At 43.8% G+C, this 26,901-nt stretch overlaps 1 protein-coding gene across 1 annotated transcript in view; it reads right to left on the reverse strand.

The window, feature by feature from the left end:
* The window catches only part of ube2j1 (ubiquitin-conjugating enzyme E2, J1), a 75,389-nt gene that overhangs the window by 5,947 nt on the left and 42,541 nt on the right, over nt 1-26,901 (reverse strand). Inside the window, exon 8 of the mRNA XM_034076537.2 lies at nt 11,223-11,507. Coding sequence (XP_033932428.1) covers nt 11,223-11,507 — 285 coding nt within the window. The remainder of the gene's footprint in view (nt 1-11,222; nt 11,508-26,901) is intronic.

Raw genomic sequence — 26,901 nt, forward strand, 5'->3', positions numbered from 1 at the left:
AGATCTCGTCTGGATTGGAAAGATCAAAAATACACCGACCAGAGACGCATTTGTTTGTCTTTTTGCCATGTTAGAAACGAGTTGGCGACACTAAGACTGCGAGATAATGTTTGTGTAGCAATAATACATGACCTTTCTCTTTCTCAACTCGCTACTCGGAGGGAAGTCGCGTGTCATATGCCTTGTGACCACTCCGATGATGCTCTCCACGTTACCTTTCTTTGGCAGAGCGACGCTTGCTTTACAAATAAGGCAAATAACCTTGAATGTGACATCACACAAATATTCTTCCTCCCATCCGGGTGGAAGTGGAATGTCTTTAGCTCTTGCTCGGTCCCGCACTCATTTTGTTGTTTGTTCTCTTGTTTAACTTAATTTGAGTTTTCCTTCCCGGCACTTGACTGATTTTATATCGCTTGCATTCTGGGTTAACCAGACTGGAAATCGATAGGTCGCTTTTTCTGTCAATCAAGTAAACTCCTGAATTAAGTGGCAGGGAGGCCAAGGGAGGAGGGATCAAAACCTGTTTTGTCGATTTTAACGGAGCTGGGTTTTAATTTTTTTAATGAATGACTCGCGATCTACCAGCATTGCCCCCGCGGTCGACGTACTGGGCACCTCTGGTATGTGTTTAGCTTCACACAGAAAGAGGTCCTTCCCTTTGTGAGCACTCTGACCAGGATGCATGGTCCTTGTTAAAGTGCCCCGCCCCTCTCCATCCCCCTCGCAGCAGAGAGAGTGCAGAGGGTTGCTGACTGAATCGTGTCTGCCTGATTCATTCAGCCTTCATCTGACTGAGGTTAGTGCACATTAGAATCTCAGCTGTGAAATCTCAGCAGCCTAACTGCTGGGTACTGAGGACTCCATGGGTGCTGTCCAGGGTGCTGAAATATCAGACAGAGCAACTCTTTCTCTTCCCTCTGTTCGTATAGCCTTGATTCTAGAATTGTATCCACATAATATAGCTACACCCGGAACCAAAGGATATGTTACTGGACCGCTGCTCTAGTCAACAACGTATTGCTGACTGCGTAGAGGACAACAACGTCCCCATAAGTAGCACCTAACATTCACTTAATACTGAGGGAGCTAGTTAGAAGTCGTTATGGGCCATTCAAACCCCGCATTTCATGTTGCATGGGAGACATACCATTTTTTCTATTTTGGATTAATTAGTATTGTGCAATAACATATTCTGTCATACAGGACGAAGGTAACTTTGTCACCGTGGACTGACGGCTTCGGGCCTTGGAATATTGCAGATGTGGTTAGTTGGAAAGTGTGTCCCCTCCCGTGTGTCTGTGGCTGGTGATTGGCTGGTGATTGGGTTCACCTGGTGCCCTGTGTTGTCTCCCCCCCACCTGTGTCTTATTGGCCTGATTAGTGTGGTGTGTATCTAGGCTCTGTTCTCCCTGTCAGTGGACAGGTAGTGAGTGTGAGATCCTCGTGGCTGCGGACTGGGTTCAGGTGGACAGCAATATTGAGGCTGTGAAACATGTGCTCATGATTTGAATAAATGCCCACACCGGGTTGTATTTGGACGTTCTGCCTCCTTGCTGGGTCGGGCCGCTCAACGGTCAGCTTCACAGTACCATTCTCATTCAGTACAATAGCCACGTTCACACCGCAGTACCTTTCCCACTTTAGAGCCGAAATGTCGCGTTCACACCAAAAAGAGCCGGAACTAAAATGAGTTCATCAGAACCTTTTTACCCCCTAGAGAGCAGGGACTTTCGTGGGAGAAAAAGGTTCCCATTTCTGATGGGGCCTTTGCGGCCTGCCAGTAAACCCAAAGCAGAAGAAGAAGAAGTGATGTCAGCGGCTTCATTTGCCTAATCCTTCCCCAGGAACTTATTCCGTGTGAACGTGATCTTAGTTCAACTAAAGAGTTCTCATGAACTAAGTTCTGATGAACCTTTGTGGGGAAAGTACTGCGGTGTGAAAGCGCCTATTGGCTAAAAGCCAGCCGGTGCACTGCAGGTTAAAAAATACATATTTAAAAGGGCTGTTGAGTAGTTTACAACACTCATTGTTATTCATGCACACCTTTCGATGTGCTGTGGACCAGTGCTCACATAGCACTTTGGGTACTCAACATGTCAGGGTTCACAGTGCTGGTAGCTTGACTGTAAGGTGAACAAGACATTACAGATGACAAAAGCTAAAAAAGGTTGCAGGCATCATGCTGGGACATGTCAGCGTGCTGTCGGGGGGCAGAGTGAGCACAGCCGTGACTCCACTGACAGGCGCCCGCTCGTCCTGCTGTCATTTAGTCCAGGGGAGAGAGACCCCCGACACACATGTAGCTGGGAATGTGCAGCACTACAGTGATGGCCATCGGACATTGATGGACGTTCATTTCTAAAGTGCCCGAGTATATTTTAGTTTTGTTTGTCACATCCAATTCAGTCATGTCAGACTGTAATGACTCCAGAGCCACAACGATGGTGTGGTTTCTATGGCAACCAGCAACTGTGAGTTTTTATGTGAGTATTTAGCTGTAGCATCACTGTCAATCAAACTGTGATATTAAAGGGGACCTATCATGTCTTTTCTACATAACTATGAGTCCCCGGTGCGTCAGGGAACTCACGCAGCGTCAGAAAATTAAACCCTCTCTCTTTTCCTCCGTACCCAAATCTCTAAAAACGGGGGTACAACGGAGCTGATCCAGATTTGCGGTCGATATGACGCCATATCGGCGGCGGACCCACAGCACTATCAGAAACGTTGCTATCAGAAACAATGCCCGACTGTTCACATTAGCATCGCTAACACTCAGAGCTAACCTGTACTGCACAGAGCATGTGTGTGAAGAAGCAGGAAATAACCGGCAAGAGAGAAAGCCTTTGAGCTCCATACTGTTTCAGAAATAATCCTTGATCTAATAATCCTTGATCTAATAATCATTGCGTTTCATCACGGCAGCATTTGAGACAGTATCTGCCAGGTCCCGCATGCGCCGGCATAAGCTCCGCCCCCTCTTATTTCTGTATTTTTCAGTTTAAAAAAAAAAAAAAGCTTTATTTCTTTTAAGCCTTTATTTATACAGGTGAACATCTCATTGAGACACAGGGGGTGTTACTCAATGTCGAGTAAAGCTGCCCCAGAGCCACTATTTCTAGCATCCTACGTCATCGAGTGCCGCCGAAGGACTGTTCCAATGTCCAGCATACTTGGAATTCTACCGAGCCCGGCGTACTTCGTATGGAGAAATGTCGAGGCTGCACATGTGTAGACTCCGCGGTCTTAAAATCCCCACAATGCTTTGCGCACGGACCAATTTCCCCAAATCTGTGGCGGAATATGTAAGGCGGGGCCTCTCGTATGACGCACACCTGCACACTTGCTCGCCTGTTCCACTTCTTCGTTTTCCGAATTGCCAGGAAGGATTCTTGCCTCGCTTCTGAAGCAAGTGACTCGGAAGACATGTGCTACCAAGCAAGCGTACTCAACATTGAGAAACACCCCGTGTCTCATTCTCAAGAGAGACCTGTTTATACCCAGAATCAGCACTTTTGGAGCAAGCAGATAAACAGAGGGTCTGAGGCGTGGCGAGAACGGGTGATCCGTTTGGTATTGTGAGCAAAACACTCCATCGACATGTTTTTGATATTTTGTTATATATCTGAGACCTATGCTATTGCCTAAAAATAGCATCATAGGTGACCTTTAATGCAATGGCTGTTTTTTATTGTTTTTACTTCCACTTTAATATGTTTGAAGACACTACTTTAAACTTAGTTGATGTAAAGGTACTTAAAAAGGACATTAGGGTCTATAATGGGGTAGGTACTCATGCGGAGGACCCGGGTTTGGATCCTGACTGGGACCATTTGATCTTCTGTCTCCTCCTTTAGACACCGTCACTTCAATGAAGGTAGTGGGGGCCCGACAAAGATTAAAAAAACAGCCTGATAAATAAACTATGATACGATACATCTTGCTGCAACAGACTTGGACATCACTGATCCAATACAACAACTGCACTTCCCTTTTAATGCATGTGTTTCAGTAAAGAAATGGCTAAAAGGCACTGTGTGTTGTTTTATTTGTAACCCAATAGTGTGTCACGGTTACCAGACCATGTATAGTTTGATCAGGAAAACATGTTCTGTTGTTGTTGACCTGCAGGATGCTGTAAGGGTGATTTGAGGACATGAGAAAGAAAGGACCCCTTGATATCTCTGGTTGACCATTGTTGTAAGCTTCAGATCAATAAGCAGAACTGATTTATGGGCAATATCGTATATTTGCATGGATCTTGCATCAACGTGATGAGATATCCTGATGAAATATAGTGACGAAATATCTTGAATTATCTATACAAATATTTGACCCATATAAGTGTGTTCACTCACAAAGACTATATCATAATGGTTGATATCGCAATATAAAAGAACAATAAGGTACACAGTCCTTAGGCTTTGTTTACACCGCCTCGGTGTTTACACATTAGAGAAACAAGGCTCTTCTGATATACTCACGGGGACCTTGAGAGGATGACTTCACGTACTTGTACTTTATGTTTCATTTCATTTCTGAATAATCCCTGAAAGCCTTGCAGCATCAGAGCACTCGTGTATTGTCCCAGCAGCGACAGCACAGGTGGGACTAATAACATAAAGCAGGCTCCTTTCCTGAAATGATTCCAATAAACGTCAGCATTCTTTACGAAACGACGACACGACTTCAAGTTTCACTTCATCTTCTTCCTGTAATAAACTTCCCCACAATGCCTGTGATTTATTCAACTGCAACCGTTTCTTAGAATGTGGATATTTCTTAGAAACGGACCCTACCAGTTGGATCATTCTAATGTACTCGCTGAAGCATCGACATATTGAAAACATGGTGACAATAAAGTTAAATTGGTCAAAAAAAACAATCAAACACAAAAATGGACACACGCGGAAATAGTTCATCAACTTTACATGAAGCCTTTTACTCGCCTTTTGACTGACTGTCTGATACCGTCATTGGCTGCTGGTTCCCTATCCGCCGGTCATCAGTGATCAACAACTGCTTCAGGAGCACAATGTGTGTCTTTGCGGGCTACAATTTGGCCTCGGTCATCCATAGAAAAGTGTGGTCTTATTTTTGACTGGAGCATCTGCAGATCAATTCCACCAAGGAATATGTTATGTTCCACTTCATTTATCATTCCATTTTATTCTTATCTTTATTGCAATCTCGACTGTAGCCGAGTCCGTAATGTAGGAACAATTGAGAGACATTCAACTTGTGTTTGTTTGGGAGTGGAATGCTTCTCTAAATGCCCTATGTAACTTTCAGAATGAACAGCTGTTATTCAAATACCATGTTATCATAACCCATAGAAATGCATATTACGACATATTGGTTATTTTTCTTCTTTAGGTTTATGCTTATATTTATTAGATTGGCCTGAGACATGTTTGATATGACTAATCTAGCAGTGTGGACAATTCAGGACACACTCAAAGAATATAACCATGAACAAAATGTAAACAATGGTGCTGAATCATGAATCATATTCATAATAATAGTAATAAAGGTGACTCAGTGTTTGTGAGGAATTGCCCATCTGTCATCTTCAGAAACTCTGCGTCCGCGGCTGACAGTTTAAAGTTGAAACACTGTCACAGAGGAGAGGTACGTACCTGTCAGCCAATAAAACACGTTTATTTCCATGCAACTCTCTGATTGGTCTGGTGGTGTCTTGCCTCTGTTGCATTCACTGAACACGGGAAATTACAATCCTGCCATCCTCTAGGTAAAGTATGGTTAATGTATTATATTATTGAGGGAGAATTTGTCTACCCCAGGCGACGCCCATGGGTGCGACTATGTAAATGTTTCCAAAATTATTTACATATAGGTGGCGCTAGCGAGCATGTTGGACAATTTGAACCCATTGACACCAGAATGTCAATTTTTTTCACCAGTCTTGGCGCCCGTGCAAAATTATACAACTTTTGAAGCGTCCAAAGGCCCTCAAAAATGGGTTCCCGGAGCAGAATAATAATAATTCCTTGGATAATAATAGGTTCCTCGCACTTCGTGCTAGGACTCCTTTGGGGCCCTAATGACTTAAAAGTCCAGTATGTAGGGTTTAGTGGCATCCAGTGGTGAGATTATAGTTCGCAACCAACTGAATACCCCTCTGTTCAGTGTTCACCCCTCCCATTCCAAGTAAAGTATAAAGCCCTCTCTAGAGCCCGACTGGATTGTCTGTTCTCATTTTGAGCTGAACCTTTCCTTTTGGCAGGATATTTTTCAAATGACAAAACTTTAGCTTGAATCCTTTTCATTTAGCGCCACCATCTGGTCAACATTTCAATCTGCAGATTGTTTTAGTAACAGATTACTAAAACTACTATTTAGTACTGAACTACTGCATTCAGATGAGCCTCAGCCGTAGGCTACTTTGTGTTTAGGCTGTTAGGCTAATGTTAGCATTAATAACCATTAAACCTGCTTATTGCACAGCTTTGTTGAATAAATCATTCTTATTTGTCAATAGTGTAATTCTACAGTCTGTTAAATCAATATTTTGTGTCAAATTGATTGATTTAATTAGTCAAAAGCTGTGGACTAAGAGGGGTAAAACCGTGACAGGGTGATGCATGTCCTGGTCCTGGAGATGAAACATTAGCATGTTAGCATTTCGCTAACTCACACAGCCAAGAGCATGGCAGTACAATCTTGTTTAAACATAAACCTTTAATCATTCAGATTCGAGTGCAGGGAGAATAAGCTGTAAGCATTAATCAAACCAGGCTCTACTGACACCAGAAAGAAAGAAACAGTTTTCAAACATCTCAGAGATACACAGCTCATTTCCTGTGCTTCACAGACAGTCAGACATCTGTCTATATGACTGATTACACAGCTTTATATAGAAACTTTGAGATGACAAGGGTAGCAAAATGTTTTCTACACACATTAGCGAATGTTTAGAGAAATGCACCATACTCACTGTTGCATGACTTGTGAAATACATGAAAAACATAATTCTATTTAAGAAATTGATTTCTTTTTATGTCCGAGTATACAAGCCGTTAAAGCACAACATCTGAAGAGGCAGAGAGATTCTGCTGCTTTCAAGGCATACCTGGAAACATGCAGGAGTTAGATGTTGCTAAAAAGATAAAGAAGACAGAATTCCTCCGAGCTGTTTGCATGCTGCCAAGCTGATGAAGCCTGAACACTTCACATACACAGGGTTCATGTGAGACAGTGCTCGAGTCTATGTGTACGAGCAGTGGGACTGTTTGCATACAGCTTTCGAAAATGCAAGCAAACCAAGAGATTAATGCACAGGGATGGGGCGTAATTACCATGACACAGCAGGGTGGGGGGGGGCAGGACACATACAAATGAATGGGATTACAGTACCACCATTTATTGATGTTATTCTGTAAATAGATACATGTTTTTTCACTGCAATCAACCCGCTACCACACAGTATTTTACAATGTTACACTTATTTTATTTTATACTGCCTACTTACTTATTTTCCCTGATTGTGTACTTCTGTAATTTTTATTTGAAATACTGTGCATGCATTTTTATTAGTGCTGTCAAAATTATCGCGTTAACGGCGGTAATTAATTTTTTGAATTAATTGCGTTAAAATATTTAACGCATTTAACGCATGTGCAGAATGGCCCGCCCCATAGGTGCCACCAGTGGCAGCGCCAGGGTATGGCTGGGGTAGGCTACACCCATACCAAGAAATGGCTTAGCCCCACCATGAAAAATGATGTTAAAGTAAGCAAAATAAAGTCTGCCAACTCGTGCGGAGTAAATTGCACAGACAGCAGTTAGTAAGATTGATTTCAGTAGCCACGGTTTTGAAAACTTTTGTCACGTAGTGATCGTCTTCTCAATAGAACATCTTTGATAACGGCGTGGTGTTGTTGCAGGAAGTCCCGACGGAGAATACTCTTGCTGTAGTACAGGGCAGAGCCATATAATAGTAATAATATGGCTCTGGTACAGGGGTGCACATAACTGGTACGCAGGTTATGTGCGTAATTCTGAAATGCGTACCGTCACTTGTGTCACAAAGCGCATTTGCGTACCGACGTACTTGTAAAGCTTTTCCAGAAGGCGGTTAGATCACCGGACGACAGAGTCGGTCTCCGTGTGCACAGACCAGGGCGGCTGTTAACGTCGGTCCTGTACAACGGAACTGTGCCAAAACTACGCCAACCGGCTGCGGAGGGAGACTCCCCCCTTCACTGGAGAACTGCGCTAAAAACAGCTGATCACAACGTTCACACTCTGTGGTCACGAAGTACTCCACTAGCGCGCCCCCCCCCCCCCCCCTCTGTCGACTTTCCTGAAGTACTCCCCCGTTGATAGAAATCAACACGTAATGAATTAAACCCCACGGTTTGATGATCGATAGGTGTTGTGGGTTGTCCTTTCATTTTGACATGCAGAACAATGTTATAATAACATAGATACTGTATGTTAAATGGATATATCCGCCTTCTTTCATTTATCTTTCCATTCCCACAACAATATACATAAATAAATGGCATATTTTGGACATAGTTCGAATGGTGATTAATCATGATTAATTAATTTTTAAACTGTGATTAATCTGATTAAAATTGTAATCGTTTGACAGCCCTAATTTGTATAGAACAGTGTGTTACTTTTATTTTTCGACTGCTGTGACAATGTACATTTCCCCTCTTTGGGACGAATAAAGGAATTCTGATTCTTATTCTGAAAGCAGAATCAGACTACGATACCTGTGTGTGAGGTAAACACAGTCGGTGGAACAAGTGTTGTTCACTGGTGCAAATAATCCCTGACATTATCTCACCTGTAAACGCCGCCGTCACGCTGTGCTTCAGTAAACATGTTGTATTCACCCATCCTGGATCGCTCCCGGCTCCGTCTCAGCGGCTCAGTGACCAGCAGCTAGCGCTCCGACAGTTTCGGTTTTTATGACCTTGAGATTCTTTTTTTGTTTCTTTAAAAGCGGGAGCACGAAGGCTGTTTTACTGGAAGAGAAGTGCACACACAACAGGTAAGAGGATATCATGGCGATTAAATGAAACGCACCGACCGTTACCCTAAGGATGGCACAATATACACTTATTACAGATCACGTTTGAAAACCCAGCTGACATTGGGGAATGTCCAATATTGCGATAAACGTGAGTATGCCAGTTGTTCAGTTACCTATCACGGGTAATGAAAGGGAACACAAAAAACAAATATGAAAATATGTATACATTTTTTTCTATCCTCTTTTTATGCAGAGGGAACTTATTTTCCTTATTTATTTATTTTTACTGAAAAGGATAATTATTTAAACATAAATTCTGTCATGGAGTTATTACATTATTGTTATTGGACCAAAAGGTAAAGTTAAGATATCAAGAGTTTTCAGCTTATGTTGATGATTATCAGTATACTTGTATAATATAAGAATGGTCTTATTGTCTCGCGCCTTGCATGTGTTGCCTAGAATAAAATGACAGAATTCTCTAGATTTGAACATTTTGGAAAACATTTGGAATAATGTAAGTACACAACTCAAGAGAATATATGACATAGGTCGAGTTGTTTTTTAGACATTTTAATGCAGAAATGTCACATATTATACCGTGGGGCCGCAGGTGGTGCTGTTTCAAGGACTGTCACACAAGTGGTATTATTACATTATATACGTTTATTAGGGGTTAAAAAAATAAGCTTGAATAACATAGTGAGAAAGAGGCCGAGTACCTGATAATATTTGGATGCACTTTTTTTCATCTAGCTATAATAGAGTGGTGCAGGAATGTATAAGGTAGGTTTGCAGTTAACACAAGCTAAACATATTTAACAGTTTAATGCACACCATAAGACATGTCAGGAAATACCCCACTAGTTAATGTCTGAACTTCTAAAACAGTGGTAGCCAACAGTGGCTAAATTAGACTACTTATCGTCATCATACCAAACATTAGCCGCCTTTAGCTTAGGCGGTGGTGACGTGAAGTCATGTGACCGTGATGTAGTTTGGTTTACATTCTTTCCCTTCTGGCAATTGCATTTTACGCTTCACAAATGAGGAGATCATCCTGCTGAACAAAAACGTGTCAGGATCATAAACGTTTGTCTGACAAAGATTTAATTTCTTGCAATATCCTGAAATCCAAAAGAGAAATCCCGTTGGTTTCTGAGGAGGCGGCCCTCGGGACGTTTGCCGGTCGGCCTACAAAAGTACGCCATCCCTGCACCACTCTGCAGGTCCCACTTAGTGATGTCAAACAGTGTGACCTTAATGCATCATCTCCCTACTCACTTGCAGACAGCCCCCCCCCCCCCGCAGTCACACACTACAAAGGTCACAGAACGTGTTGTAACACACATGTTGCTATAGCAGTCTGCGTTCAGCTATTAAGGATTATCACCACACTGAGAGCACTGAAACGTGGACTTCAGTTACATGCATCAGGTCAACACATTTCACATAACTGTATTAGATAAGTTGAAAGCAATAATATGAATTTGAAACTATTGAAACTTAACAATCATTGCTTTCAACTAACAATACAGTTATGTGAAATGTGTTGACCTGATACATTCAATTCAAGTCACCGTGACAGTGTTTTCAGTGAGTTACAGTGTCTGACGTCCTCAGCTGCGGACAGGATGGAAAGATTCTCCTTCACCTTATTAATGTGATGACTGACCCGGCCAAACAGGAAGTCAAAGCACATGAGCAGGAAGTCATTACAGCACATACACTCTGAGCAGATCATTTCACCACCAATTCATTACTTTAAAACAAAAATCCCCTATAACCCTGTTGACATACTATGTTACAGTATTAATTAAATAATGTGAGCAAGCGGGAGCCCAGGGGGCTGGACAGTCGTATGTGTGTGTGTGTGTGTGTGTGTGTGTGTGTGTGGTGTGGTGTGTGTGTGTGTGTGTGTGTGTGTGTGTGTGTGTGTGGTGTGTGTGTGTTGAACTCATCACAAACACAAAAAGCTTCCTGTTTAAAAAGAATGCATGACACTCCGGAGAGCAACATTCACATTGATTAAAGACAGCCTGGAGGTGATGTGGAGAGCGGAATGAAGTCCCCCCAACCCTCTGTGGTGAGCGGGGGGGGGGGGGGGGGTAGAGAGTCAGAGTCAGCCCCCACCGCAGCTCTGCTTCCAATTTCAGCCCGCCATAGTTCTGTTAGGGTGGGACCGGGGGGGTCAGAAGTGAGCACTCACAGCTCGTAGTCGAACTGAACTCATTGCCAGGTAGATCCTGCGGAAGATGAGAGCGGCCAGGGCCAGGGTGAGCAGCACGATGAGGACCACCGAGCCCGCGCTGCTCTCCTCGAGGGGAGCCGGGGGGGGGGTGAAGGGCGGCCTGCTGGCGGCCTCCCTGCCCTCCCTCTGGTTCCTCTGGCTGTGCTGCTGGGCGCGGCGCTGCCGGGGGCTCAGAGGGCGCCCGGTGCCGGGGGCCGCGGGGGGGCTGAGTCCCTCTGTCTCTGTGGCTGGAGACGCCTCTGCCTGTGGAGGACATGCAGACAAAAAGCAGCCGTTAGAGGATAACAATTCCCCAATGGATCCATTCCCTGCTTGTTCGCTCCGGTTGTCAGAACCTTTAACCTTCCCAGTGTCCTCGGGTCACATGTGTCCCTTCCCCAAATGTGTTTATGTCGAGATAAAGGTTTATTTTTTGTTAGTGCCAGAAAAGTAACATGTTTGATCGTTTTCCACGTGAAGTTAATTATGATCACTTTCATTAAGTTTTGGGTTTTATTCAAATGTGTAGCATCTGTGGTCTTCTGGGGTACACTTTGTAAAGTCATTCTACATCGACCATACAATCCAACAAGAGGAGGAACATGCGTGGCAACAAGTAGGAATACAGTTGCCTTAAAAGGTGTCAAATGGATTTGGGTGATTATTTATACTAAATGCTTTATGAATAGTCAAACCCGAAGGACAACCAATTGACAGCAAGACAACACAAGGGTTAATGTTCTAAAGTAAACAAAGAGCTCAGATCTTGTACTAAAAGGTGTGGTAGGTCATTCTGGAGAAACCAGCTCGAGCTAGAATTAGAAAATCTGCCACTTCCTCACAGAGCCACGCCTCCAACACACACGAACGCGCACATGACCAATGAGGGCACGAGATAAGTTTGTGCACAGATGGAAGGCCTGACAGGCAGGTAGGCCATCCAGTTACTTTAGCCGGGCCGGCTCAGATGATTGGGCGTGCTTTCTACAGCGCTACGGCTTCCACAGATGAAACTTTGTTATGTATTTATTGTCAAAGCACTTCAGATATTCATTGCTATCGGGATGTTAAGAGCGTTCCATGGAATATAACAAGTGTTTCTGAAATGAATTACCTATCCCACCTTTAAAGGTGGGGTAGGTAAGTTTCAGAAACCGGCTTGAGTGCACTTAAATTTGAAAGAACACAGCCGAAAAGAATCCGCCCCTTCCTTCAGACTTCCTTACAGAGCACCTCCTCCAACACACATGAACATGACGTCAGCAGACTGGTGAAAGTGGCCGCCTGTTGCTGGCGAGTCATTGAAGTACTGCTGCAATGCACGCCCAATGACGGCACGCCCAATGAGGGCACGAGATACATTTGTGCGTGCACGAGATGGAAGGCTGACAGACAGGGCGGCAATCCAATCCGGATTGATTGTACATTTTACAGTACCACGGCTTCCACAGATGACATTTTTATGGATTTTTTGTCAAAGCACTTCAGATATTCATTGCTATCGGGATGTTAAGAGCATTCCATGGAATATAACAAAAAAGTGTATCTCGAGCCGGTTTCTGAAACGTAGCTTTAAGTAAACATAAAAAAGGACCAAAGTGTAGCGATACTCTGTTACAAGTAAAGTCCTGCAATCAAAATGTTGAAACACTCAATTTAGTAGTAGAGTACAAGTATCGCAAAACTAAGATTAAATATATTTGACACCACTGAGTACACACATTGTAGAAGTGGAGCTTCTGCTCTGCAGCACATGTAACAATAGTTCAGTGTTTTGCTGAAATCTTTTATATTCTGCACTCCTAGCTCTTTTATTTCTGATCCTATGAGGCTGTAGTTTGTATAATAAGCCAGCTGTCCTTCCTCTGCTTTATTTGCAGCTTATTTACTGAGACATTAAGCCAATATAATCTATAAATACATATTTCTATGTCTCCTTGCCAGCGGAGGGTGTGGGCAGGGTGTAACCTTTTGTCGCCTGTGATCACTCTTCTTGAATGTCTATCACAGTGTTTGATAACCTGCAGTCAGACAATGTTCATCACATAATCAAGTGATTATCAACAGCTAGGAAATGGCAGTTGTTTCCTAGCTGTTGATAATCACTTCATTATTTTAGGATTAAAAGTTAGTATTCATCATCAATTCATAATCATTCCATTGTTTGACAGCAGGAAAAAAAGTTGTGTAAATGAGAATATTGAAACTTCAATTATGGCTTTATAAAAAACATGGCGAAAAAGTATGTATTCATAGAAGTAATTAGTAATGTATAAGCTTCCTGGATCAGCACATTAACACCTTTTGGCTTTTCAGCAGAAATACTTTGAATTTGTTAAAGTGGACCTATCATGCTATATTTGAAACATATATTGTAGGTCATACCTTTGTTTTCAAAATACCAAACAGATCATGCATTTTCGCTCTATTTGCTCTTTTCCAGCCCTGTTTTTGCAAGGGCTGATTCTGCTTCTGTGGCAGACTACAGCGCCACTCACAGGCCTGGCATATGTACTACAGCGTCTCTAGCGGTCTCTCCTTCCCCTGATAGGTGGAGAGTTGCCCATATAGGCGGAGCTCCCCTTTTCTGACGTCATAACAATTCAAATCTGTATCCGATCCGTTGCAGCCCCGTTTTCAGGGATTTGGGTCTGGAGGAAAAGAGAGAGGGTTGTGCTTTCTGACACTTGGTGAGTTCCCTGACACATCGGGGACACATGTTCATGTATACAAGACGTACAAAGGTGCATTTTGCATGATAGGTCCCCTTTAAAGGAACAGGCATGACGCTGCTGTTGATACGGAGTGACCGGTGCAGATGGAACCGGACGACTCACAGAAACAAACATCTCACCCAATTAGAGCAGGGGTCGGCAACAGGCGGACCGCGGTCCGGATCCGGACCCAGACGCCGACCTATACGGACCCTGAGCTATAATCAATACATTAATAGGGGATTGTTCGGCGCCTCCCGCTTTTTAACGCTGATTTGGGTGACTTGTGTAATTCGTGGAGAACCGAAGAGTTTTCGTTTTGGGGGTGGGGTGGGGGGGGGGGGAGTCAGTCCAACAGACGGACAACTTCTCACTTCAAAAAGAAGAAGAAATCTAGACCACAAAAATAATTAAACAATCGAGTACCTGTTTTTCCTGGCCAAGGACAGGTTCATGAACACAACACGAGCGTAACGTGTCTTCATGTCTCTTCTGAAAGGAGTGCTGAGCACCGGAACGCTGCTCCAGCCCTTAAAATATTGCAATACCCATAAGGAGCTACACATGCCGCAGTGTTTGCGTGGCTGTGTCTTTAGTTGGATCTGGTTAGCTAGCTATGCTAACGAATTTAAAGAGCTTTTCTACAACCAGGTGGAAGAGAGCTCTCTCCTGAGAGGCTCAAATAACCTCAGCGCAGTGAGGTTAAGGCACACCTTGATATGATCATTATAGTTATTAATGAGACTAAATGAAAAACAGGTATAAAATACTATATGACAGCAACACAAAAGTTGTTAAAAATAACAAGAATAGAGTTTAAAAGGGAGTGATTTGTAAAATATCCAAAAAGAAAAATATGCTACAGTTCTGTTTCATATGGGTGTTGAGAGATGTATCCATAGATCTCTTAATGTTGCTCTCAAAGTGCACCACATTGATGCTTTTAACTTAAAAACTTAAAAAAATCTTCCCGGGGGAGCATGCCCCCCTAGAGGAGGGTAGTGAGTGAGTGAGGGACTGCAATATAAGAGGGACAGAAAGAGAAACTTTAAAACTGTTCAATTGTTATGATGTGTAAAGACTGATATTGTTCTATAAAAACGGCTGAAACTGTTAAGTCATGATGTGACATGGTTAACAAAGAAAAAGGGACACTCAAGCTGCTGCTACACTTTATTTTATTTATCTAAAATTAAGCACTTGTGCACATATTTTCAAAAGCTATTTTATTTATTTTCTCTATTTTATTTGTAAATGCAGCCCGAGAGGAACATTACACATATCCACAGTATTTAAGTAATGTTAATTGACAATAAATATTGGTGTTTTTGAATTGTACTTTCTTTATTTGATTGGCAATCAGTTGTTGATTACATGCAGACGTTGATAAAGCTACAGGTCACTTCAATATATATCACACTAATTCATGAAGCAACTTAGACATTTTGATGTTCCGGACCTTTGCATGGGGAGATTTTCTCTAACTGGACCTCGTTGAATTTTAGTTGAAGACCCCTGAATTAGAGAGTGACTGGAGGGAGCATGCAGAAGCAGTTCAAAGTGATGCTGCATCTCTCTGTACTCAGGGAACAGCACAAGGCAGTGTGGGAAACCGAGGGCCACACACGTGTTATCTCTCCGACTCCAGCGGCAGATGGTGAGTGCTATTTTTGACGTGGCCCTCCTCAAACTCAAACACTAATCTAAGTTGACCCACCTCTGCTCCTTCAGACCGGGTCTGGGTGGCAGCTGGCGCCAACAGCTATCCTCAACACAGCTTGTCCACATCATCTGAAGTGGTGAAAAGAAGCCACAGCAGCACAGGCTTCAAGCTCCCATAGCCCATCGCTATGACGATGAGAGAAAGTGCTGATATCTAGCTGCTTTAACTAAAGTAACTCGGCATGCAGAATCATTTCCTTCCGTACATATTCAAGATGATTTTGGAGCTCAGTGGGATGAAGCAGGGGGACGAAGCATGCCATCACTTAAAAGGGACAATAAGAAAGATGTGTAATTGATAGCAGCATATAAAGCTTCTGATTGTACGCGGGTGGAGCTTCAGAACAATACTGTGGAGCTTAAATGGATTGAAAAACAAACGGAATGCTGAACGCAGGTCATGATTTTAGCAGAAGGAATGAGCAAAGCCTAAATAATCCTTAGCATCAACTATGCTGCATGTCAGTGACTTAGATTCATAGTTCAGGCGGATATTTTGCAGTTTGGGTGATGCAATACATTGCAAGTGTGCGGTAAGCAAGCGTCAGGTTTCTAGTGTTGTTTTCCCAGAGTCAGAAGTCAGCGTGTTCGACAGCAGGGGTGCCCACACTTATTGGGCTGAGAGCTACTGTTGAAATGACCAGCTCACCGAGGTCGACCAACCAAAAAGAAAATCCCAAATGGCAAGGGTTGCTGAATAACACTTTATTTATACATGGGACAATAGGGCTGCGACAAACGACTCATTTGATAATCGATTAATCTATCGATTAATGAAACGATTAATCGACTATTCGGACCTACTACTGTACGCCTTGCACAATTTCTCAAACGCTCTTATTTAGCCATCAACTTTTAGATTTAGCTTGAGGTAGTTTTAGGCATGTGGAAACTACAATGAAGAACAATAAAGATGAATACTTGATTCAAAAATACATATATTATTAAATTAACTTAACAAATTGTTTACAAAATTAACATTGCTTTTATTTAAATTAAATAAATAATAATTCACATCAAAAGAAACATTGTTTTAACAAATTGTATTAAATAATCTGATGACAGAACTGTAAACAGAATCAGTTTGAAACTTTAACAAAATAAAGAGTAACTCAGTTTCCTCTAATCATAACCCATGTTTGTATAATGGCGTTAGCTCCGTGTGTTGCTGCTAGCATACAGAACACCTGACGTGGAAACGTTACTCGTGGACGGGGCTACAGAGCTGCTAGAGAGACAGTGGAACCCGGTGCATTCCTCCGTCTGGATGTGGAGCACTTTTGCTAAATGTTTAGACACATTGCTCGTGTTACCGCCCTCACATGCTGAACACTCTAGGCAACGAGCATTGTCCACCTCAAGACGGGTAACATTTAACCACACCTTGGAGCGCTTCTCTCCGCCATCCCCGCCGTGTGTTGCTGCATGGAGCAGCTGCGTGTGTGTAAACTGCCCCGCCCCCTCGCACACAGACGGGGAGAGAGAGATCTCGTCTGGATTGGAAAGATCAAAAATACACCGACCAGAGACGCATTTGTTTGTCTTTTTGCATGTTAGAAACGAGTTGGCGACACTAAGACTGCGAGATAATGTTTGTGTAGCAATAATACATGACCTTTCTCTTTCTCAACTCGCTACTCGGAGGGAAGTCGCTGTCATATGCCTTGTGACCACTCCGATGATGCCTCTCCACGTTACCTTTCTTTGGCAGAGCGACGCTTGCTTTACAAATAAGGCAAATAACCTTTGAATGTGACATCACACAAATATTCTTCCTCCCATTCCGGGTGGAAGTGGAATGTCTTTAGCTTCTTGCTCGGTCCCGCACTCATTTTGTTGTTTGTCCTCTGTTTAACTTAATTTGAGTTTTCCCGGCACTTGACTGATTTTATATCGCTTTGCATTCTGGGTTAACAGACTGGAAATCGATAGGTCGCTTTTTCTGTCAATCAAGTAAACTCCTGAATTAAGTGGCAGGGAGGCCAAGGGAGGAGGGATCAAAACCTGTTTTTGTCGATTTTAACGGAGGCTGGGTTTTATTTTTTTAATGAATGACTCGCGATCTACCAGCATTGCCCCCGCGGTCGACGTACTGGGCACCTCTGGTATGTGTTTAGCTTCACACAGAAAGAGGTCCTTCCCTTTGTGAGCACTCTGACCAGGATGCAGGGTCCTTGTTAAAGTGCCCCGCCCCTCTCCATCCCTCGCAGCAGAGAGAGTGCAGAGGGGTTGCTGACTGAATCGTGTCTGCCTGATTCATTCAGCCTTCATCTGACTGAGGTTAGTGCACATTAGAATCTCAGCTGTGAAATCTCAGCAGCCTAACTGCTGGGTACTGAGGACTCCATGGTGCTGTCCAGGGTGCTGAAATATCAGACAGAGCAACTCTTTCTCTTCCCTCTGTTCGTATAGCCTTGATTCTAGAATTGTATCCACATAATATAGCTACACCCGGAACCAAAGGATATGTTACTGGACCGCTGCTCTAGTCAACAACGTATTGCTGACTGCGTAGAGGACAACAACGTCCCCATAAGTAGCACCTAACATTCACTTAATACTGAGGGAGCTAGTTAGAAGTCGTTATGGGCCATTCAAACCCCGCATTTCATGTTGCATGGAGACATACCATTTTTTCTATTTTGGATTAATTAGTATTGTGCAATAACATATTCTGTCATACCAGTGACGAAGGTAACTTTGTCACCGTGGACTGACGGCTTCGGGCCTTGGAATATTGCAGATGTGGTTTAGTTGGAAAGTGTGTCCCCTCCCGTTGTGTCTGTGGCTGGTGATTGGCTGGTGATTGGGTTCACCTGGTGCCCTGTGTTGTCTCCCCCCCACCTGTGTCTTATTGGCCTGATTAGTGTGTGTGTATCTAGGCTCTGTTCTCCCTGTCAGTGGACAGGTAGTGAGTGTGAGATCCTCGTGGCTGCTGACTGGGTTCAGGTGGACAGCAATATTGAGGCTGTGAAACATGTGCTCATGATTTGAATAAATGCCCACACCGGGTTGTATTTGGACGTTCTGCCTCCTTGCTGGGTCGGGCCGCTCAACGGTCAGCTTCACAGTACCATTCTCATTCAGTACAATAGCCACGTTCACACCGCAGTACCTTTCCCACTTTAGAGCCGAAATGTCGCGTTCACACCAAAAGAGCCGGAACTAAAATGAGTTCATCAGAACCTTTTTACCCCCTAGAGAGCAGGGACTTTCGTGGGAGAAAAAGGTTCCCATTTCTGATGGGGCCTTTGCGGCCTGCCAGTAAACCCAAAGCAGAAGAAGAAGAAGTGATGTCAGCGGCTTCATTTGCCTAATCCTTCCCCAGGAACTTATTCCGGTGTGAACGTGATCTTAGTTCAACTAAAGAGTTCTCATGAACTAAGTTCTGATGAACCTTTGTGGGGAAAGTACTGCGGTGTGAAAGCGCCTATTGGCTAAAAGCCAGCCGGTGCACTGCAGGTTAAAAATACATATTTAAAAGGGCTGTTGAGTAGTTTACAACACTCATTGTTATTCATGCACACCTTTCGATGTGCTGTGGACCAGTGCTCACATAGCACTTTGGGTACTCAACATGTCAGGGTTCACAGTGCTGGTAGCTTGACTGTAAGGTGAACAAGACATTACAGATGACAAAAGCTAAAAAAGGTTTGCAGGCATCATGCTGGGACATGTCAGCGTGCTGTCGGGGGGCAGAGTGAGCACAGCCGTGACTCCACTGACAGGCGCCCGCTCGTCCTGCTGTCATTTAGTCCAGGGGAGAGAGACCCCCGACACACATGTAGCTGGGAATGTGCAGCACTACAGTGATGGCCATCGGACATTGATGGACGTTCATTTCTAAAGTGCCCGAGTATATTTTAGTTTGTTTGTCACATCCAATTCAGTCATGTCAGACTGTAATGACTCCAGAGCCACAACGATGGTGTGGTTTCTATGGGCAACCAGCAACTGTGAGTTTTTATGTGAGTATTTAGCTGTAGCATCACTGTCAATCAAACTGTGATATTAAAGGGGACCTATCATGTCTTTCTACATAACTATGAGTCCCCGGTGCGTCAGGGAACTCACGCAGCGTCAGAAAATTAAACCCTCTCTCTTTTCCTCCGTACCCAAATCTCTAAAAACGGGGGTACAACGGAGGCTGATCCAGATTTGCGGTCGATATGACGCCATATCGGCGGCGGACCCACAGCACTATCAGAAACGTTGCTATCAGAAACAATGCCCGACTGTTCACATTAGCATCGCTAACACTCAGAGCTAACCTGTACTGCACAGAGCATGTGTGTGAAGAAGCAGGAAATAACCGGCAAGAGAGAAAGCCTTTGAGCTCCATACTGTTTCAGAAATAATCCTTGATCTAATAATCCTTGATCTAATAATCATTGCGTTTCATCACGGCAGCATTTGAGACAGTATCTGCCAGGTCCCGCATGCGCCGGCATAAGCTCCGCCCCCTCTTATTTCTGTATTTTTCAGTTTTAAAAAAAAAAAAAAGCTTTATTTCTTTTAAGCCTTTATTTATACAGGTGAACATCTCATTGAGACACAGGGGGGTGTTACTCAATGTCGAGTAAAGCTGCCCCAGAGCCACTATTTCTAGCATCCTACGTCATCGAGTGCCGCCGAAGGACTGTTTCCAATGTCCAGCATACTTGGAATTCTACCGAGCCCGGCGTACTTCGTATGGAGAAATGTCGAGGCTGCACATGTGTAGACTCCGCGGTCTTAAAATCCCCACAATGCTTTGCGCACGGACCAATTTCCCCAAATCTGTGGCGGAATATGTAAGGCGGGGCCTCTCGTATGACGCACACCTGCACACTTGCTCGCCTGTTCCACTCTTCGTTTTCCGAATGCCAGGAAGGATTCTTGCCTCGCTTCTGAAGCAAGTGACTCGGAAGACATGTGCTACCAAGCAAGCGTACTCAACATTGAGAAACACCCCGTGTCTCATTCTCAAGAGAGACCTGTTTATACCCAGAATCAGCACTTTTGGAGCAAGCAGATAAACAGAGGGTCTGAGGCGTGGCGAGAACGGGTGATCCGTTTGGTATTGTGAGCAAAAACACTCCATCGACATGTTTTTGATATTTTGTTATATATCTGAGACCTATGCTATTGCCTAAAAATAGCATCATAGGTGACCTTTAATGCAATGGCTGTTTTTTATTGTTTTTACTTCCACTTTAATATGTTTGAAGACACTACTTTAAACTTAGTTGATGTAAAGGTACTTAAAAAGGACATTAGGGTCTATAATGGGGTAGGTACTCATGCGGAGGACCCGGGTTTGGATCCTGACTGGGACCATTTGATCTTCTGTCTCCTCCTTTAGACACCGTCACTTCAATGAAGGTAGTGGGGGCCCGACAAAAGATTAAAAAAACAGCCTGATAAATAAACTATGATACGATACATCTTGCTGCAACAGACTTGGACATCACTGATCCAATACAACAACTGCACTTCCCTTTTAATGCATGTGTTTCAGTAAAGAAATGGCTAAAAGGCACTGTGTGTTGTTTATTTGTAACCAAATAGTGTTGTCACGGTTACCAGACCATGTATAGTTTGATCAGGAACAACATGTTCTGTTGTTGTTGACCTGCAGGATGCTGTAAGGGTGATTTGAGGACATGAGAAAGAAAGGACCCCTTGATATCTCTGGTTGACCATTGTTGTAAAGCTTCAGATCAATAAGCAGAACTGATTTATGGCAATATCGTATATTTGCATGGATCTTGCATCAACGTGATGAGATATCCTGATGAAATATAGTGACGAAATATCTTGAATTATCTATACAAATATTTGACCCATATAAGTGTGTTCACTCACAAAGACTATATCATAATGGTTGATATCGCAATATAAAAGAACAATAAGGTAACACAGTCCTTAGGCTTTGTTTACACCGCCTCGGTGTTTACACATTAGAGAAACAAGGCTCTTCTGATATACTCACGGGGACCTTGAGAGGATGACTTCACGTACTTGTACTTTATGTTTTCATTTCATTTCTGAATAATCCCTGAAAGCCTTGCAGCATCAGAGCACTCGTGTATTGTCCCAGCAGCGACAGCACAGGTGGGACTAATAACATAAAGCAGGCTCCTTTCCTGAAATGATTCCAATAAACGTCAGCATTCTTTACGAAACGACGACACGACTTCAAGTTTCACTTCATCTTCTTCCTGTAATAAACTTCCCCACAATGCCTGTGATTTATTCAACTGCAACCGTTTCTTAGAATGTGGATATTTCTTAGAAACGGACCCTACCAGTTGGATCATTCTAATGTACTCGCTGAAGCATCGACATATTGAAAACATGGTGACAATAAAGTTAAATTGGTCAAAAAAAACAATCAAACACAAAAATGGACACACGCGGAAATAGTTCATCAACTTTACATGAAGCCTTTTACTCGCCTTTTGACTGACTGTCTGATACCGTCATTGGCTGCTGGTTCCCTATCCGCCGGTCATCAGTGATCAACAACTGCTTCAGGAGCACAATGTGTGTCTTTGCGGGCTACAATTTGGCCTCGGTCATCCATAGAAAAGTGTGGTCTTATTTTTGACTGGAGCATCTGCAGATCAATTCCACCAAGGAATATGTTATGTTCCACTTCATTTATCATTCCATTTTATTCTTATCTTTATTGCAATCTCGACTGTAGCCGAGTCCGTAATGTAGGAACAATTGAGAGACATTCAACTTGTGTTTGTTTGGGAGTGGAATGCTTCTCTAAATGCCCTATGTAACTTTCAGAATGAACAGCTGTTATTCAAATACCATGTTATCATAACCCATAGAAATGCATATTACGACATATTGGTTATTTTTCTTCTTTAGGTTTATGCTTATATTTATTAGATTGGCCTGAGACATGTTTGATATGACTAATCTAGCAGTGTGGACAATTCAGGACACACTCAAAGACAATATAACCATGAACAAAATGTAAACAATGGTGCTGAATCATGAATCATATTCATAATAATAGTAATAAAGGTGACTCAGTGTTTGTGTGAGGAATTGCCCATCTGTAAGAGCCATTTAGGCGTGTTTATGGAACATATGTGTTCCTGCCTGTTGGATCAGCTGATAGAGGTGTTATGGTTCTATGTTCCTGCCTGTTGGTGTCAGCTGATAGAGGTGTTATGGTTCTGTGTTCCTGCCTGTTGGCGTCAGCTGATAGAGGTGTTATGGTTCTATGTTCCTGCCTGTTGGATCAGCTGATAGAGGTGTTATGGTTCTATGTTCCTGCCTGTTGGATCAGCTGATAGAGGTGTTATGGTTCTATGTTCCTGCCTGTTGGCGTCAGCTGATAGAGTTGTTATGGTTCTATGTTCCTGCCTGTTGGCGTCAGCTGATAGAGGTGTTATGGTTCTATGTTCCTGCCTGTTGGATCAGCTGATAGAGGTGTTATGGTTCTATGTTCCTGCCTGTTGGATCAGCTGATAGAGGTGTTATGGTTCTATGTTCCTGCCTGTTGGCGTCAGCTGATAGAGGTGTTATGGTTCTGTGTTCCTGCCTGTTGGCGTCAGCTGATAGAGGTGTTATGGTTCTATGTTCCTGCCTATTGGCGTCAGCTGATAGAGGTGTTATGGTTCTATGCTCCTGCCTGTTGGCGTCAGCTGATAGAGGTGTTATGGTTCTATGTTCCTGCCTGTTGGCGTCAGCTGATTAGGTGTTATGGTTCTATGTTCCTGCCTGTTGGATCAGCTGATAGAGGTGTTATGGTTCTATGTTCCTGCCTGTTGACGTCAGCTGATAGAGGTGTTATGGTTCTATGTTCCTGCCTGTTGGCGTCAGCTGATAGAGGTGTTATGGTTCTATGTTCCTGCCTGTTGGCGTCAGCTGATAGAGGTGTTATGGTTCTATGTTCCTGCCTGTTGGATCAGCTGATAGAGGTGTTATGGTTCTATGTTCCTGCCTGTTGGATCAGCTGATAGAGGTGTTATGGTTATATGTTCCTGCCTGTTGGATCAGCTGATAGAGGTGTTATGGTTCTATGTTCCTGCCTGTTGGTGTCAGCTGATAGAGGTGTTATGGTTCTATGGTCCTGCCTGTTGGATCAGCTGATAGAGGTGTTATGGTTCTATGTTCCTGCCTATTGGCGTCAGCTGATAGAGGTGTTATGGTTCTATGTTCCTGCCTGTTGGCGTCAGCTGATAGAGGTGTTATGGTTCTATGTTCCTGCCTGTTGACGTCAGCTGATAGAGGTGTTATGGTTCTATGTTCCTGCCTGTTGGATCAGCTGATAGAGGTGTTATGGTTCTATGTTCCTGCCTGTTGGATCAGCTGATAGAGGTGTTATGGTTCTATGTTCCTGCCTGTTGGATCAGCTGATAGAGGTGTTATGGTTCTATGCTCCTGCCTGTTAGCGTCAGCTGATAGAGGTGTTATGGTTCTATGTTCCTGCCTGTTAACGTCAGCTGATAGAGGTGTTATGGTTCTATGTTCCTGCCTGTTGGATCAGCTGATAGAGGTGTTATGGTTCTATGTTCCTGCCTGTTGGTGTCAGCTGATAGAGGTGTTATGGTTCTATGTTCCTGCCTGTTGGATCAGCTGATAGAGGTGTTATGGTTCTGTGTTCCTGCCTGTTGGATCAGCTGATAGAGGTGTTATGGTTCTATGTTCCTGCCTGTTGGATCAGCTGATAGAGGTGTTATGGTTCTATGTTCCTGCCTGTTGGATCAGCTGATAGAGGTGTTATGGTTCTATGGTCCTGCCTGTTGGATCAGCTGATAGAGGTGTTATGGTTCTATGTTCCTGCCTGTTGGTGTCAGCTGATAGAGGTGTTATGGTTCTATGTTCCTGCCTGTTGGATCAGCTGATAGAGGTGTTATGGTTCTATGTTCCTGCCTGTTGGATCAGCTGATAGAGGTGTTATGGTTCTATGTTCCTGCCTGTTGGTGTCAGCTGATAGAGGTGTTATGGTTCTATGTTCCTGCCTGTTGGCGTCAGCTGATAGAGGTGTTATGGTTCTGTGTTCCTGCCTGTTGGCGTCAGCTGATAGAGGTGTTATGGTTCTATGTTCCTGCCTGTTGGATCAGCTGATAGAGGTGTTATGGTTCTATGCTCCTGCCTGTTGGCGTCAGCTGATAGAGGTGTTATGGTTCTATGTTCCTGCCTGTTGACGTCAGCTGATAGAGGTGTTATGGTTCTATGTTCCTGCCTGTTGGCGTCAGCTGATAGAGGTGTTATGGTTCTGTGTTCCTGCCTGTTGGATCAGCTGATAGAGGTGTTATGGTTCTATGTTCCTGCCTGTTGACGTCAGCTGATAGAGGTGTTATGGTTCTATGGTCCTGCCTGTTGGATCAGCTGATAGAGGTGTTATGGTTCTATGTTCCTGCCTGTTGGCGTCAGCTGATAGAGGTGTTATGGTTCTATGTTCCTGCCTGTTGGCGTCAGCTGATAGAGGTGTTATGGTTCTGTGTTCCTGCTTGTTGGCCTCAGCTGATAGAGGTGTTATGGTTCTATGTTCCTGCCTATTGGCGTCAGCTGATAGAGGTGTTATGGTTCTATGCTCCTGCCTGTTGGCGTCAGCTGATAGAGGTGTTATGGTTCTATGTTCCTGCCTGTTGGATCAGCTGATAGAGGTGTTATGGTTCTATGTTCCTGCCTGTTGGCGTCAGCTGATAGAGGTGTTATGGTTCTATGTTCCTGCCTGTTGGTGTCAGCTGATAGAGGTGTTATGGTTCTGTGTTCCTGCCTGTTGGATCAGCTGATAGAGGTGTTATGGTTCTATGTTCCTGCCTGTTGGATCAGCTGATAGAGGTGTTATGGTTCTATGTTTCCTGCCTGTTGGATCAGCTGATAGAGGTGTTATAGTTCTATGTTCCTGCCTGTTGGATCAGCTGATAGAGGTGTTATGGTTCTATGTTCCTGCCCGTTGGATCAGCTGATAGAGGTGTTATGGTTCTATGCTCCTGCCTGTTAGCGTCAGCTGATAGAGGTGTTATGGTTCTATGTTCCTGCCTGTTAACGTCAGCTGATAGAGGTGTTATGGTTCTATGTTCCTGCCTGTTGGATCAGCTGATAGAGGTGTTATGGTTCTATGGTCCTGCCTGTTGGATCAGCTGATAGAGGTGTTATGGTTCTATGGTCCTGCCTGTTGGATCAGCTGATAGAGGTGTTATGGTTCTATGTTCCTGCCTGTTGGTGTCAGCTGATAGAGGTGTTATGGTTCTATGTTCCTGCCTGTTGGTGTCAGCTGATAGAGGTGTTATGGTTCTATGTTCCTGCCTGTTGGCGTCAGCTGATAGAGGTGTTATGGTTCTATGTTCCTGCCTGTTGGATCAGCTGATAGAGGTGTTATGGTTCTATGTTCCTGCCTGTTGGTGTCAGCTGATAGAGGTGTTATGGTTCTATGTTCCTGCCTGTTGGCGTCAGCTGATAGAGGTGTTATGGTTCTGTGTTCCTGCCTGTTGGCGTCAGCTGATAGAGGTGTTATGGTTCTATGTTCCTGCCTGTTGGATCAGCTGATAGAGGTGTTATGGTTCTATGTTCCTGTCTGTTGGATCAGCTGATAGAGGTGTTATGGTTCTATGCTCCTGCCTGTTGGCGTCAGCTGATAGAGGTGTTATGGTTCTATGTTCCTGCCTGTTGGATCAGCTGATAGAGGTGTTATGGTTCTGTGTTCCTGCTTGTTGGCCTCAGCTGATAGAGGTGTTATGGTTCTATGTTCCTGCCTATTGGCGTCAGCTGATAGAAGTGTTATGGTTCTATGCTCCTGCCTGTTGGCGTCAGCTGATAGAGGTGTTATGGTTCTATGTTCCTGCCTGTTGGATCAGCTGATAGAGGTGTTATGGTTCTATGTTCCTGCCTGTTGGCGTCAGCTGATAGAGGTGTTATGGTTCTATGTTCCTGCCTGTTGGATCAGCTGATAGAGGTGTTATGGTTCTATGTTCCTGCCTGTTGGATCAGCTGATAGAGGTGTTATGGTTCTATGTTCCTGCCTGTTGGCGTCAGCTGATAGAGGTGTTATGGTTCTATGGTCCTGCCTGTTGGCGTCAGCTGATAGAGGTGTTATGGTTCTATGGTCCTGCCTGTTGGATCAGCTGATAGAGGTGTTATGGTTCTATGTTCCTGCCTGTTGGCGTCAGCTGATAGAGGTGTTATGGTTCTATGGTCCTGCCTGTTGGCGTCAGCTGATAGAGGTGTTATGGTTCTGTGTTCCTGCCTGTTGGATCAGCTGATAG

This window comes from Pseudochaenichthys georgianus, chromosome 24 (assembly GCF_902827115.2).
Source record: "Pseudochaenichthys georgianus chromosome 24, fPseGeo1.2, whole genome shotgun sequence".
Lineage (NCBI taxonomy): Eukaryota > Metazoa > Chordata > Actinopteri > Perciformes > Channichthyidae > Pseudochaenichthys > Pseudochaenichthys georgianus.